The sequence below is a fragment of the Scyliorhinus torazame genome, chromosome 9, assembly GCF_047496885.1.
Source record: "Scyliorhinus torazame isolate Kashiwa2021f chromosome 9, sScyTor2.1, whole genome shotgun sequence".
Taxonomy (NCBI): domain Eukaryota; kingdom Metazoa; phylum Chordata; class Chondrichthyes; order Carcharhiniformes; family Scyliorhinidae; genus Scyliorhinus; species Scyliorhinus torazame.
Genome location: NC_092715.1, coordinates 187861345 through 187876923, shown reverse-complemented (window position 1 = coordinate 187876923; position 15579 = coordinate 187861345). Strand labels below are relative to the sequence as shown.

Below are 15579 nucleotides of genomic sequence, written 5' to 3'. Positions count from 1 at the left end.
TAGAGAGATACTGGTGATAATCTACACATGGAAAACATAGGCTACAGAATGACAGACATCAACAGATGTAGTTGGTAGAAAGAATCCGTTGAAAGTGGATGGTTGAGGTAAATAATGAACGACGATAGGGCCACTTGGGGAGAAAATTACTGGCTTAACAGAGAAGGGGCATTGTGCAAAACATCAACCCTTCCAAATCATTTTTGCAGAATCACATCGCACGAAAAATCCTAATGTACAAAGTTTGCAAATGTCATGTGCAACGTCTAGGGAGGAAATTGCAATACTTGAAATCTTTCCAATTTTTTTTAGTTAATTTCAATTTAATTTACAGATGGAGTTTTAAATGATATATCTTTAAAAGCAAATCCAAAAGTTGTTTTACATGTCAATGACCTTTCATCAGATGAGAGGTCACTGACCTGAAATGTTAACTCTGTTTCTTGCTATACAGATGCAGTCAGATCTGCTATGTATTTCCAGTATCTTTTGTTTTTATTCCAGGTTTCTAGATCCACTGTTGTTGTTTTTTTGCATTAGTAGTTTATTATGGAATATTTTATTAGGGAATAATATGCCATTTTAGTTGATGGATATTTCAGTTATTAATTGTATTCTCTCTTCAGGCGTTTATTAATCGCTTGGGGCAAGCAAGCTCTTGAAGTCAAATGGGGCTTTGTATACTCTCTGGAAACACTCAGTAAAGGTAAAATTTATTCTCCCAATAAACTGACAATGTAGGTATACTGTCATATCACACGAAAGGTACTGATAAAACAGACCATCCAGCCCATCTTAACTCATTTATCTCGAAGTACATTTCTCCACAACAAATCCCAACAATTTCTTAAATGATTCCACAGTCTCCACTACCGTGTCTGCATTATACATGTTGGTGAGACAACATCTTAATTCATAACACTCGTGCTAATCTGGAGTACCAAGGCATCAGCCCGAGAGAAGGTTACTCACTTTTTGGCAATAGTAAGTAACCCAATAAAATAGTGTGGGGGAAATAAAATAAAATTAATTACATGCAGCAGAGTCACTGAAGTGGGTTACACATTTAAGACACATTTCAATCCAAATCAATGTGCATTAACTAATAGGAGCTTTTTTTTGATCTCGCAACTCTTATATTTACAGGCTTGTGTAGGGTACTTTAATCCAGTGAGACATGTTCCATGATAAGAAATTGCTTTCAGGCATTTGTTACTATGCAGGTCTAAAATAGACTAAGATAATGGAATTCTGTATACTTTGTCAAAGCCTACAGTTTAAGCATGCAAATCAAAAGCAGGTGTGCTAGAAGGGTGTTAATATAGACGCAGAGATATTTAAACTGACAAGATCTAGCATATGATTCAATTGTATGCATAATTCTAGAAACTACTATCACTAGTAATTACCAGAACGAATCTGTTATTTTACAATGGAATGACCATCGTATAAAAACAAAAGGATTCAGGAATTTACAGATTGAATTCTTACCTGTGATTACAGCGGCAATTGTGGCCAGGAGCAACCAGTTCTTCTTCAGGATGGATTTTATATTTAGGATTCTCTTCCCCCTGCCTGGTTGACGGTCGAAACCCAGAGGAAACACAGGCATTTGCAAACACACGCAGAGACACACGCTTACAGAGTAAAAAGACAGAGTCGGTGTCAAATACTGCTGAGCTTCTTCACTCGACTGCACTGTACTCCGTCACTGCAGACAAATCCAGAATCCAGCCACTTCATGCACTCAGTTGTAACTAAGTACCGCCCCCTCTGAATGCAGTGAGAGGAACCGAACAATGGCTACATTTAAAACATTGAACACGCTTTTTTAAATGACTTGCCCATCATTTTAGCCACGGATTCTGCACCTTCGGCTAGTAGAGTCAAGCCATTAGCTTGATCCATTCTCGAGGTCCTTTTCATTATAAATATCAAAATAAATGCTTTATATTGAATGTAAAACGGGCCTTTTGAAAAGGAAAATGTTGTCTCCGCTTGCTTTCGATACCCATGTGATATGTTTGAAGAACTGTCAACATTGGGAGCATGTGTGATATTTATGATTAAAAACAGTGAATTGACCTCAAGCCTAAATTAATTACATGCAGCAGAGTCACTGAAGAGGGTTACACATTTAAGACACATTTCAATCCAAATTAATTTAAATTTCGGAATCCTGTCCATCTACTGAAGATAAAAGCCTAATTAAATCATCAGAACCTGTTTACATGTGGGGATGTGATGTATCAATAATTGATTCACTCAACATGAAGAAAAGCTTTCTGACAGAACTGCTGTTTCTGAATATTTTACTTTCTTTTAAATGTGAAAAGGTTTCAAAGCAGGAATCAATTACATTTTTAAAGTGTCTAGACTCAAGTGAGAATTGGCCATCTGTCACAATTGCGAGCATCAGAAAATGGTCCAACGTTGAGAAGCAGTTCGTTCATCAGAAGTAAAAATCAAAAGATTTCAACACTGAAGTATTTGTTTTTTTACCAGAAAGTGAACCGTTCTGAGCCAGAAAGTTGCCTGTCAATTACACTTATTTGCTTCAGCTGGACATTTGTAAACAGCTCTCAGTCTGGGTGGTGGGAATATAGACCAAATGTAGCTGAAGTAATAATGGCACGGAGTGATGTACATTTCCAATAGCACACAAATCAACAACCAAGTTAGGACAATAGAGAAGCCAGGGTGAATTTTAACAAGCAAGGGAAGGCAGATGTGGTATGTGCGGAGAATTAAATGCCTTAGAAGTGACATAGGGTTGGGACCCCAATATCATCCCACCCACTTTTAGGTTTCAGTCGGGTGGGTTTGCAGGTGAGGTGAAGGCGTTGGGTAAGTCATTGAAATATTCAAACGGATCACAAACTAACTGCTGCTTCAGCTAAACATTCTAATTTTAACAGCCAAGTTAAAAGTTTTAATATTGTGTTCATAGTAAAGCTTTGTTTTCAAGCCCTTTTTGTCATGTAATCACTCCTGGACTGAATCATTCTTTCCGTACAGGCTTAAAATAAACTAAAATATTGGGGTTTTGGTCCAGTATCCTAGCCACTGCTGGGGTCTGGTCTTCACAATACCTTCTCAAACTGCTGTAGTCCAGCTGGTACAGTTACAACACAATGCTGCTGGGAAGAGAGCGTCAGGATTTTAATACCATGACAGTGAAGGAACAGTGATATATTTCCAAGTCAGGATGGCGTGTGGCTTGGAGGGGAACTTGAAGGTGGTGGTGCTCCAATGCATCTGCTGCCTTTGTCCTTCCAGGTGGTAAACATCGTGGGTTTGGTAACCTCCAGGATGTTGATAATGGGGGATTCAGTGATGATAAAGCCATTAACCGCCAAGGGGAGATGGTTGGATCCTGTCTTATTGGAGATGGCCATTGCCTAGCATTTGTACGGCGTGCATGTTACTTACCGCTTATCTATCCAAGCCTGAATGTTGTTCAGTTCTTGCTGCATGCTTTCATGCACTGCTTTATTACCTGAAGAGTCACCAATTGTACTGAACATTGTGTAATCATCAGCGAACATCCCCATTGACTTCAATTTTGCTGTGGTTCCTTAATGCCATGCTTGTCCAAATGCTGCCTTGATGCCAAGGGCAGTCGCTCTCACTGCCCCTTTTGAGTTAGTTCTTTTGTTCATGTTTGAGCCAAGGCTGTTATGGGGTCAGGAGCTGAGTCACCCTGGCAGAGCACAGACTGAGTATCAATGATCTGTGTCATTCGGTAGCACCTGTTGACACCGTCAACCACTTTGCTAATGACTGAGAGGTTGTTAATGGGGCTAGATTGAATTTATTCTACTTTTGTGAACCAGACATACCTGGGAAAGTTTCCACCTTGCTGGGTAGATGCTAGTGTTGTGGCTGTGCCGGAACACCTTAACTAAGGGCACAGTTAATTCTGGAGCAGAAATGTTCTGAACTATGGCCAGGATATTGTCAGGGTCCACAGCCTTTGCAGTATTCAATGCCGTCAGTCGTTTCTTGATATCTGCAGGGTGAATCGAACTGGCTGGAAGACTGGCATCTGTGACAGTGGAGGCCTCTGGAGGAGACTGAGATGGATCAGCCACTCAGCAATTCTCGCTTCAGTCTTGTGTTTTGCACTGATGTGCTGGATTCCCCCATCATTGAGGATGGGGTATTTCTTGGGCCTCCTTCTGTTAGTTGTTTAATTGCCCGTCTCCATTCACAATTGGATTTGTTTATTGTCAAGTGTACCAAGGTTCAGTGAAAAGTATTAATTGGGTGTGGCAGGACTACAGATCGTTAATCTGAACCGTTGATTGTGAGTTCCGTGTATAGCACATTGCTTCCTCTGTTTGACATTCATGTAGTCCTGTGTTGTGGCTTCTCCAGGTTGATATCTTATTTTCACGTACATATGGTGCTCCTGGCAGGCCCTCCTGCACTCTTAATTAAGACAGTTTTGATCCTTTGCTTCAGTGATAGAATGAGGGATATGCTGGGTCATGAGATTACAGGTTGCAGTTAATTACAATTATGGTCCACAGTACTTTGAGGAGGCCCAGGTTTGAGAAGCCAGGTCTGAATCTATCCCTTAGCCTGATGGTAATGCCACACACCAGGGAATGCATATTCAATGCGGATATGGAGTGTCTTCTCCACACGGATTGTGCAGTGGTTACTCCTACCCCCCATGTCATAGACAAATACATCTGTGACAAATACATTTGAGACTGGTGAGAACAAGGTCAAATAGGTTTCCCCTTCTTGTTCCCTCCAGACCCAGTCTAGCAGCTAAGTTCTTCAGGAGCTGGCAAGCTCAGTTAGTGGTGGCGGCAACAAACCACTCTTGGTGATGGATATTGAAGTTCCCCACCCAGGGTACAGTATGTGCCCTTGCCACCACCCAAGTGATATTCAACAGGGAAGAGTACCGATACATCACCTAAGGGAGGGTGGTAGGTTGTAATCAATAGGAGGTTTCCTTGCCCATATTTGACTAGAGCCTTCAAGGGATCCAGAGACAATGTTGGGGATTCCCAGGGCAACCCCCCCCCCCCCCCCCCCACCCCCCAAACAACGGTATGCCAATGTTTCAGTACCCTTGATAGTTCTGTCCTGGTTGGACAGAACATACCCAGGGATGGTGCTGGTGGTATCTGGGACATTGTAAGGTATGATTTGGTCAATATGTTTATGTCAGACTGATCCTTGATTAGATTGTGGGACAACTCTCCCAATTTTTAGTCCAACTCTCCCAATTATTGCACAAGCACTTTTAGGTTAGTATAGAAGGCTTTGCTGAGTTGGCAGGGCTGGATATGCTATTGTCCTTTCTGGTGCATAATGCCTGGTGGTAAGTCTGCTTTTATTCCTTTCTGATTTTTCTGTGGCAGTGTGCTGCAACTGAATGGCTTGCTAGGCCATTTCAGAAGGCAGTTTGAGTCAACCGTATTTCTGTGGGTTTGGAGTTACATGTAGGTGAGACCTGCTAAGGATGGCTGATTTCTTTCCCTAAAGTGCCCTTTAGTCAGTTCATGTATCTTCTATCTCATCTCCCTTGATCTACACTTTGCTGCTATTAGCCTTTACTGTGAAATAGGAGCAGCTTATGTAGCTCTACCATGGACCTTTGATGAGGAACAATATGAGCAGCAACACCATCAGCATCAGCAGGAGCAACAGCAGTGGCAACACCAGTTGCCTTCTCCGCAGCCGCTCCACAATTCAGAGGCGGTGGACACAGAGATCCAGCATCAATGATGCAAGATCTTCAACTCAGGGTTGACAGGCAGAAAGGACCAGCTCTTCTGCCAGGTGTTATGGGCGAGGCGTTTTCAGAACCCCAAAATGCATCATGGAGTTCAACCAACCTCCCCCTTTAATGTATTTGTTGCTTTTCCGAGCACACGGCTTGTCCCCTAGGTGTGGGATTACAATTATGGACATGTGGGTTTTTAAACACAAAACAATGTTTATTCCATGAACTCAACTTAACATCTTAAATAAACATTGGATCTCTTAACACCCCTTACTTCAAAGATAACTCAGAAAATATTACAACAGTAAATAATTCCTCAAAATGTTCCTTCAAACTTCCAAGAGACTTAACACCTTTAAACAGAATTACATCAGGTTAAAGGCTTTACTATTATGAGTTAAAATCACCCAAACGATCCAGAGATAGTCTTTCATGGCAGAGATCACAGCAAATCCAGCTCACTGCAAAACACAGACACTCCCCAAGCTCTTTTCCTCCAAACTGAAACTTCAAAATGGCTGACCTGAGCTCAGCTCCACCCACTCTCTGACATCACTGTTTTCTTAAAGGTACATTGCTTAAACATCCATATCTTAAAGGTACTCTCACATGACACAGGAATGAGCACCATTGCCTCTGGAAGTTTTGGTTTTCATAGCAGATAAGTTGTTGACATCTGCAGTCTCCTGATATAAGCCCTCCTCCCAATGGGTAAGCTGGCACACATTGCCAGTGTCTATAAAGCTGGCTGTCACTGAAGGTCCACTTAACCACTCCACCATCCTCCCACACCCCACTCCCAAACTCAAGCTTCTGCTCCTCCTGAAGCTGTGCCCTGCCTTCCAAAAGCTGAAAGTTATGAATGTTAAATGGCTTATCAAGGGGACAAGGGTGACCATGCGGCCTGGTTGTGAGAGGGCAATAGGATGGGGTGAGTGTGAGTGTTCACTGTCCAGCTGGCTGGAGAGAGGGAAGTGAGTGGAGGTGCAGCATGTATTATTGAGGAGTGTTGCAGAGGAGAATGCTGGGAAAAAGTATGCTACTCATCTGTCATTTCGTCTTGAGGTCCTGATTCCTCTTGTGCAGTGTCTCCAGCCTGTAGGGACCACACTCTTGTTCTCACTTCATCGGACTCTTCCATGTTTACCACCTTGGTTTGAAAGACCGACAGCATCCTCCTGTCCGTGGGAAAGATCACCTCATGCAGTCCTTCCGATTCAACACCAGAACCTCCAGGTAAGAGTGAGAGACCCAGAGAAACAATATTATCAGGTCTTTACTCCATTCCTGTTGCTGTTACAGCATCAGCAATCCATGTCCAGTTGATCGATTCTGAGTACAATCAATTATAAATCTTCCTTTGCCAGATTTGCCTCACCATCCCTACTGCCCTGTCTAATTGGTTAGGAGACCTGGAAATGGATGTTACTGCTGTGGCTCACTTAGAGAGAGCCATAACAAAGCCCAGTGCAATGGGTTCACAACTGACCAGAGATCTTGGACGGAATTCCCTGGTCGCTGATGCTGAAATTGCGTTCGGCGATCGGCCGGAGAATGCCCATTTCCGACCAAATTGTGAGGCATTGCCGCTTTCACGATGCCGCCCCCTCCAAATCGGCATACTCTAAGAGTATGCCCGCCGCACGCCATATCGACAGCCTCAGGACCACCTGAGGCCCGCCCCCCGATGCTCCGCCCTCGACCGGCCAAGTTCCCGACGGCGTCGGTCACGTGTGCTATCATCCGTCGGGAACTCGGCATGGCGGCTGCGGACTCAGTCCAGCAGCACCACAGTCAGGAGAGGGCCAATCCGTGGGCAGAGGAGACTTTGTCAGGGGGCACGGTTGGGGGGTGGTCCAGGACCAGCCAAAGCAGGGGCACTATTTTGCAGGCTGGGTCCGCGACATGGTGCACGGCGCAGCCGCTGCAGGCCGTCGCAGTCCGCAGGCGCGACCAAGGACCCGGCAATTCCCTGGGCCGTATTGGCAGCTAGAGCCGAGTGCTCTACGCTGCTCGGCTGCCAGACCCCAGCAAAATGGAGCATCGGTGGCCAGCCCCTTGTCCTTTCAATTAGATCTTTCACTTGAAAATTCCACCCACACTGTGAGTTGTGAACCTCACCGACAGAACTTGCTGGTCAATTTTCATCGCTCCGCCATTTGCTTCACACAAATGCTATCCCCCTCTGAGCTTCCCTGCTATTTAAAGGTATTTCCTGGACCAGCACATTCATTGTTCATTAAGCTTTACACAGAAAACTAGTGCTGGCAATTAACGGCGTAAGTACCTTTAAAACAACGTGATTATCGTTAATTCAATGTCAATCAACCTCTCTGGCCCAGAGAGAAAACAAGTGACAGTGATGGAAATAGACTTTCAAAGGTGTTCGATAAGGTGCCACATACTAGGCTTGCCAGCAAAGTTGAAGCCCGACGAATAAAAGGAACAGTGGGAGCATAGAATACACAATTGGCTCAGTGACAGGAAGCAGAGAGTAAGCAATTGTTTTGCAATTGTTTTGCAGACAGGGAGGAAGGTTTATAGTGGGTATCCTAGTGGTTTGGTATTAGGATCACAGCTTTTCTTCATCTATATTAATGACCTTTGTCGTGTTATGTACTCTGGGATAACACAGGCTGCAACTGGATGCAGCTTTAACCAAAAGATACTCCAGACCTTGAAGTTAGTTCAATCTGATTTATTGAACCAGTAGCACAGTTAGCACAGTTCTCTATGAGTTCGACTCTCGTCTAACCTAAGTGTGGTTACTCTGTCTGACTGAACCAGACTAGCTCTTAGCCACGTGCTGGAGGTGTGATACTATAAATACACCCTGACTCACTCTGCAGATGTTCCTCAGTGGAAAGAGGCAGGGTGTGAGTGCCTCGTGCCTTTTATAGTGAGATACCAGCCCTGAGTGTCCTGCCTGCTCATTGGTCATGGCCTGTTCTCTGTGTTCATTAGCTGCCTGTCTGTGCCTATCTGTATATCATTATCTGCATGTCTGCATATCATGACAACCTTGACTTGACTTGCAGGGCACAATTTCAAAATCAGCAGATGGTACAGGACTCGGAAATATTGTGAACTGTGAGGAGAACAGTGACAGACTTCAAGGTGGCATAGACAGGCTGACAGAATGGGTGGACACATGGCAGATTAAATTTAATGCGGAGAAGAGCAAACTGATACATTTTGGTTGGAAGAATGAGAAGAGACTCTAAACTAAGCAGTTTTGTAGAAGGGTCAGGTGGACTTGAATCGTTAACTCTGTTTTTCTCTCCATGGATGCTGCCAGACATGCTGAGTTTACCCAGCATTTTCTGTTTTCATATAAACTAACGGGTACAATTCTAAAGGGAGTGCACACAGAGATATGGTGGCATGGCAGATTAAGAAAGGTTTTTAAAAGGTATATAGATGTAGTAATATAGACAGTATGCCTTTTTATGCTTTATTTGGGAAATGTATCATATGGTGTTACACGTGAAAATTTTTAATTTAAATCCCTGTTGTTAGTTGAATTTGCTTATCTCAATCAAGGCAAATTGAGAAAAGCAATTGGTCTTATAACTGCTAGCTCAGGAGGGAGAAACATATACCCTGATTTTTGATTGAAGATATATTTTCAAATCCGAATGCTAAGGTGAGAAGTTTGGATCTGGTGAATATAACAGAGACCAAATTCTTGCCAGTCTGAATTCCCAGGATTTTCGAGGTCAGCTCGATTGAGTAAGTTATGGTGATATTCCAGCCCTTATTGGCTTTACCACTGGAAATTCACCAAAGTGCAGTTTTCTGCATGTGTCATTACAGCACATGACCTTGATCTACAACTTGAATGATTAGCTGGAGTCAGCAGAACCAGCTTCCATGGTGACGGTTGGGTGGACCTGTCAGGGTTTGCAGATATGAGGGAGGGTGAATATTCCCAGGGCTGACGGGTGATATGTAATATGATCAAGAACGATCGGGCACAGGTTTTAACTGATTTGCAAAAGAAGTAAATGTTATGTGGAAAAAAAAACATTTTCACACGAGTGGTTGGGGTCTGGAATGCACTGCCTGGAAGTGTGGTGGAGGCAAGTTCAATCAAGGCATTCAAAAGGGCATTACCTGATGACTTGAATGTACGGGGTACAGGGATAAGGCAGGTGAATGGCACTTAGTCACAATCCTCATTTGGAGAGCTGGTGCAGACATGATGGGCCAAATGGCCTCTGTAATAACCCTCACAAGACCCACAGGGACAGCTCAATTGATCTTCCCATGGGGAAGGCGGAATACAAGCTCCCCCGCTAGTGAGTGGAGGTCCTCAAGCTGGGGCTCGTAAATTCGTCTTCTAAAAGGTGGCCAGGACTGTGGCATGATCGGTAGTGCTGGTTGGGACCTTCGAACTGGGGCCTTTACTTTATGGTGGTTTATTAAATGCTGTTTAACTTATCTTCTCGGGCCTCCTGAGTTTTTATAGCCTTCTGCTCCATGACAAAAAAATATGGATCGCGGCATAATTCTGGGTGTGGCCATCTGGAAAATGCTCAGCTTTTTTTTCATAAAGATGAAATGAAAAGCTGCAAATGCTTGAAATTTGAAATTGTCCCTGATTTCATCATGGAGCACCTTATCCATGAAATATTGCAATTTGTGGCACTTCACCACAGTGCTTAATTTTAACGTGACTTGATAGCCATTACCAGACACTTAAGTTACCTGTCTGATTTTAGGACATTTGCTTTGTCCAGGCGATCCTGTGCATCTGTTCATAGAAGCAGGAAAATTTTGTCTATTAAATCATAGATTCCCTACAGTGCAGAAGGAGGCCATTCGGCCCGTCGAGTTGACACTGACCCTTTGAATGAGCGCTCTACACATGTCCACTCCCCCAGCCAGTATTCCTATCCCCATAACCTCGCCTGCACATCCCTGGACATGAAGGGGAAATTTAATAATGGCCAATCCACCTAACCCGCACATCTTTGGACTGCGGGAGGAAACTGGAGCACCCGATAGTGTATGAAGTGCTACCATTTTCTTCCATGATGCTGCCCCTTGATGCATGTGCTCTTAGCACTTGATGAATATCTAAACTGTAAAATATTCTGGCAATTGAGAGGTAATGAAGGTTTCCTTTTCCGTGGCTGCTATTGTTAAACCTGTTTCACTGATTTCAATAAACGTACAACATATGCATAAGAAATGCTGAGATGTTTACTTCCACCAGCATATAAATTACAAATTTCCTGGCAATTTACCTGATGCCTTCATTTGTCACAACATTGAGAATACTTTCCTTGCAGCTAGATGGCAGAGTTTAAGAATGATGTTAGGCATACAAATGTTATGTTGTGTTAAAATAACTAATATCAACACTGAAGAATTCTTACTTTGTGCTGGAGAGGAGAACACATCAGAGCAAAGAGTATGACAGATAGAATTTTAAGGACCTAAAGCAATGCAAAGACTGACTCGACCAGCCTGGACATGCTTTGCAGTGTGCTCCTGAACAGGCCAGAACAATGACAGCAGTCCATTGCCTGTTGATTAACATTGCAAAGAAGAGTGGCATTCTGCCTAGTGACACCGCTTTGGAGCTGGGCATATATGAAGGAGATTCTGAAGCTTCAAACAATGAAGTGACATGGGAAAGGCATTGTTGTCACACTTTATGACTAATTTCTTTATGTATCAAATTATAAGCCTGAGCAAACATATCAACTGATAAAAATAATCTTTATTATTGTCACAGGTAGGCTTACATTAACACTGCAATGAAGTTACTTTGAAAGTTCCCTCGTCACCACACTCCGGCGCCTGTTCGGGTACATAGAGGGATAATTCCAGTAGTAGCATACAATTCTGCTTCCACATTATTGTATTTTCCGCAGTTCTCAAACATCCCTAAAGATCCTAATATCTGATCTAATTTTCACATTCTATCTAAACTCTCAACTTCATGCAATGATTTTGGATACATGAAAGTCAGTCATGAATTATTTTTCAAACCCCTCAACCTGATAGTCACAGGTATCCTGTTGTAATCATGAGTAGTTTAATAAGATGGCTGACTCTGCTGCTGCTTGCCCATTACAATAGGTCTGATCCTTGTTAGGTGCAGTGGAGCACAAAATCTGCTCATGATGACTCATTGGTGCTGCATGCTGTAGAAAACTGAATATGACTTTGTGGAAGTAAGGAGTCCCAGTGTGTTGCTTATTCTTATTTGTTCTTTTGCATAATTTGCATTGCTTTTACAGTTTGTCACTTTTATTCTACTCCAAAGTGATGCCTTTACAGTGAAATATATGGATATCATTGCATGAAAGATCTGTTGTTGAATATCTCCGGACCTGACTAAATACTAAGGTATCATTGGAAGCTGCAGGCATCCCTTCTATCAAACTATTGGTGGTCTCCAAGGGATCCAAATTCTGCTCTCATAGATAATATCATTGAACTGCCATGAAGGACCCCAATCTCATTTCCCTTTGACCTCTCACAAAGTGTTTGAAACCCTGGCCCAAATCTTCCTGGTTTCTCGATGGTCAAAGACGAGGGGCTGGATTCTCCGCACTCCGACGCCGAAATCACGTTCGGCGACGGGGCAGAGAATCCAATTTCCCACATGAAATCGGGACCAGCGCTGGTTCGACGATTCTCCGCAGCCCCGAAAAGCGGCGTTTCCACCACCTGAGGCCATTGCCAGAGGTCCACCTGCAATTTTCCGCCCTCGACCGGCCGAATTCCCGACGATGTGGAACGGCCATGGTTCTGCCGTTCAGGATACTCGCGAGATGGCTGCAGGTCCACGGCCGCCACAGTCGGGGGCAGGCCGATCGGAGGGCAGGGGGTTATCATTCGGGGCTAGGGTATTTTTGAGCGGGCAGTCCGGGCCGGGCGGCGGGCCAATTGGTAGCACTATTTCGGCGGTCCTGGTCCGCGGTCTAAGTCCGCCATGGAGCACGCTGTGGCCGCTGGAGGCCGCCGCCGTGCGCATGCACGTCCTCTGACTCAGACCTGCGGGAGGCAGTATCGACAGCTGGAGCTGCGAGCTCCATGACAGCTGCCTGCTAGCCCCCTGCAAGGCTGTGAATCTGTGGCCTTTTGATGCCAGTTTTTCTGACGTAAAAGACCTCAGTTTTCATGAAGTCGTGGAGACATAGTCCCTAAAACCGAGAATCCAACCCCAGATATATGTCTGAAATGTGTGTTGGGACACTTTAGCTGTCCTGACACACTGGCCTATGTCGGAAATACGCAAGTTTCAACTTCCTGTCACTCAGATTAATCCCTTGACCTGAGCCGACAACCCCCCCACTTCCACACTGACCAGCCCCTGACCAACACCAGTGTTGAACTGACTACACCTCCAAACCATACAACTACCCATGACCACCTGGTTATCCCCCAAACCAATCACCGCCCCCTGACCACTTGACTAATTCCTGATCACCTGAATCTCTCCAAACCAGGCTCAATCGGCACCTTAACCACCCGACTCACCCCTGCCACCCCAACCAGTTGTCTACCCCGACCTAACTATCCTCCAACAACCCGACTGCTCCCCAACCCAACTCAACTATCCCTCCTGACCACCCAATTACCCTCTAACCACCTGACTACTGCCACCGACCACCCAACTACCATCCTGACCAGACCCACCTACCCCCTCCAACCACCCGAATACGCCCGGACCCGATTACTACCTCATCCACCTGTCATCTCACCCACCTGCCACCATACCTGCCTACTACCATACCCACCTGCCACCAAACCCACCTAACGCCTCATCCACCCTACCCACCTCATCCCTTACCAACATACCCACTTACTCATCTCATCCACCCTTCTCACCTACTGACTTACCTCACCCACCTACTCTTTCTCTCACCCTAGCCTTGCACTCACTCACTAATTCACTAACACTCAATCAGTCATCCATTCAACAGCATTCAAGCTGGACATTTCAACTTACATACAATAGCTGGTGTCATTGCAAGGGGGCATGTCCAGACTTTCCACTGGCTCTACTCCTCTTTCACGGGGTTCTCCAACGGATCTTGCACAACGCATTTCTGGAAAAGCTTGGCTCTGAAGATCTCAAAAGAAATGCATTGAGTCAGGGGAATTTCCAAATGAGCGGCGATCCAACAATGATTGCTGCTCCTTGGAAATTACAAATGCCTTTCCCCCCCCCCGTTTATTCCACACTGGAAGTAAAAGCCAGCACCTGTGGCCTCTGGAATATTTGTTCTATAAAATTAGAGCTAGATAGTTAGAATGCTACTCAGTGCAGATGACACTAGGAGGGCCATAGAGCAATGTCAGTATTCATTACAAATCCTTGTTCACTTATTGCAATTGGAAGTGTAATTTCACAACTGCACAAAACCCAACGTTTGAAAAAGTTCCTGTGATATTTAAATCAGGAATGGAGTCAGCTGGATGCCCATGCAGAACATCCTGGACTTTTACTGGCACTAATATTTGCCTCTTATGTCATCTGCTTTCTATTCCACATGATTCTCGTGTTATGTACTCTGGGATAACACAAGCTGCAGCTGGATGCAGCTTTAACCAAAAGATACTCCAGACCTTGAAGTTAGTTCAATCTGATTTATTGAACCAGTAGCACAGTTCTCTGAGTTTGACTCTCTGCTAATCTAAGTGTGGTTACTCTGTCTGACAGAACCAGACTAGCTCTTAGCCACGTGCTGGAGGTGTTATACTGTAAATACACCCTGACTCACTCTGTAGATGTTCATCAGTGGAAAGAGGGAGAGTGTGAGTACCTCGTGCCTTTTATAGTGAGATAACACCCCTGAGTGTCCTGCCTGCTCATTGGTCATGTCCTGTTCTCTGTGTTCATTTGCTGCCTGTCTGTGCCTGTCTGTATATCATTATCTGCATGTCTGCATATCATGACATCTCCCCTTTTAAAAAAATGTTTTGTTGGCACATGGGAACGTATTTACATGTGGTGGCATATATTAACATATTTACAAGCGGTGGCATATGTGAACGTATTTACATGTGAAGACAGCTGTCTAATGTGAGAAAACAGAGCATAGCAAACAAAACAAATGTTCATAAGTCAGTCTCTGGGGCTTGCGTCTGATCCTTGTCGACCGCCGGAGAGGTGGTGGTGGGGACAACGGCGCCTTGGCAGGCGGGATGGAAGCCTGACTGGTGGTGCAGACCTGCACAAAGCTGCATAGTGTCCAGGCTTCCCGCAGTTTAAACATTGCCTGCCTCTTGCAGGGCAGTGTTTCTTTAAGTGAGCGTTGCCGCAGTTTGAGCACATCATGACGTCGGCGTCCTGACGCTCCGCGCGTCGTCTCACATGCGCAGTGCGGGTGTTGGCCGCTTTGTTGTCCCATTCACATCGCGCATGCGTGGGGCCCCGGCGAAATGGCCGCTTTCATCAATGCTGAGGCGCTGCATCTGGGAGATGGCCTGCACACTCTCTGCCTCGTGGGAGGCAAGTTTCTCATTTTCTACCGATTTGAACTGGGCATAGTGATTTTCGGCGTGCTCATGCACTGTGCATGTTTCAATCGCGACTGGCAGGGTCATATGCTTGATTTTCAGTAGCTGCTCTCTCAGAGGATCAGAGTGAACTCCGAAAACGATTTGGTCTCTGATCATGGAGTCAGCAATATCACTAAAGTTGCAGGACAGCACTAGCAGGCGGAGGTTAGTTAAGAAGGAGTTGAAAGATTCATCTTTACCTTGTAGACGCTGTTTGAATGTAGCCCTCGAAGATTTCATTGGTGTCCACTTCACAGTGACTGTCAAACTTGTCCAGGATGGTCTGAAACTTTGTCTTGTCC

At 44.7% G+C, this 15579-nt stretch overlaps 1 protein-coding gene across 1 annotated transcript in view; it reads right to left on the bottom strand.

The window, feature by feature from the left end:
* slc1a1 (solute carrier family 1 member 1) overlaps nt 1-2002 on the bottom strand; it is a 112397-nt gene extending 110395 nt beyond the window's left edge. Inside the window, exon 1 of the mRNA XM_072516904.1 lies at nt 1492-2002. Within this exon, the coding sequence (XP_072373005.1) occupies nt 1492-1612 (121 nt within the window). The 5' untranslated portion in view covers nt 1613-2002. The remainder of the gene's footprint in view (nt 1-1491) is intronic.
* Nucleotides 2003-15579: the final 13577 nt, after the last annotated feature.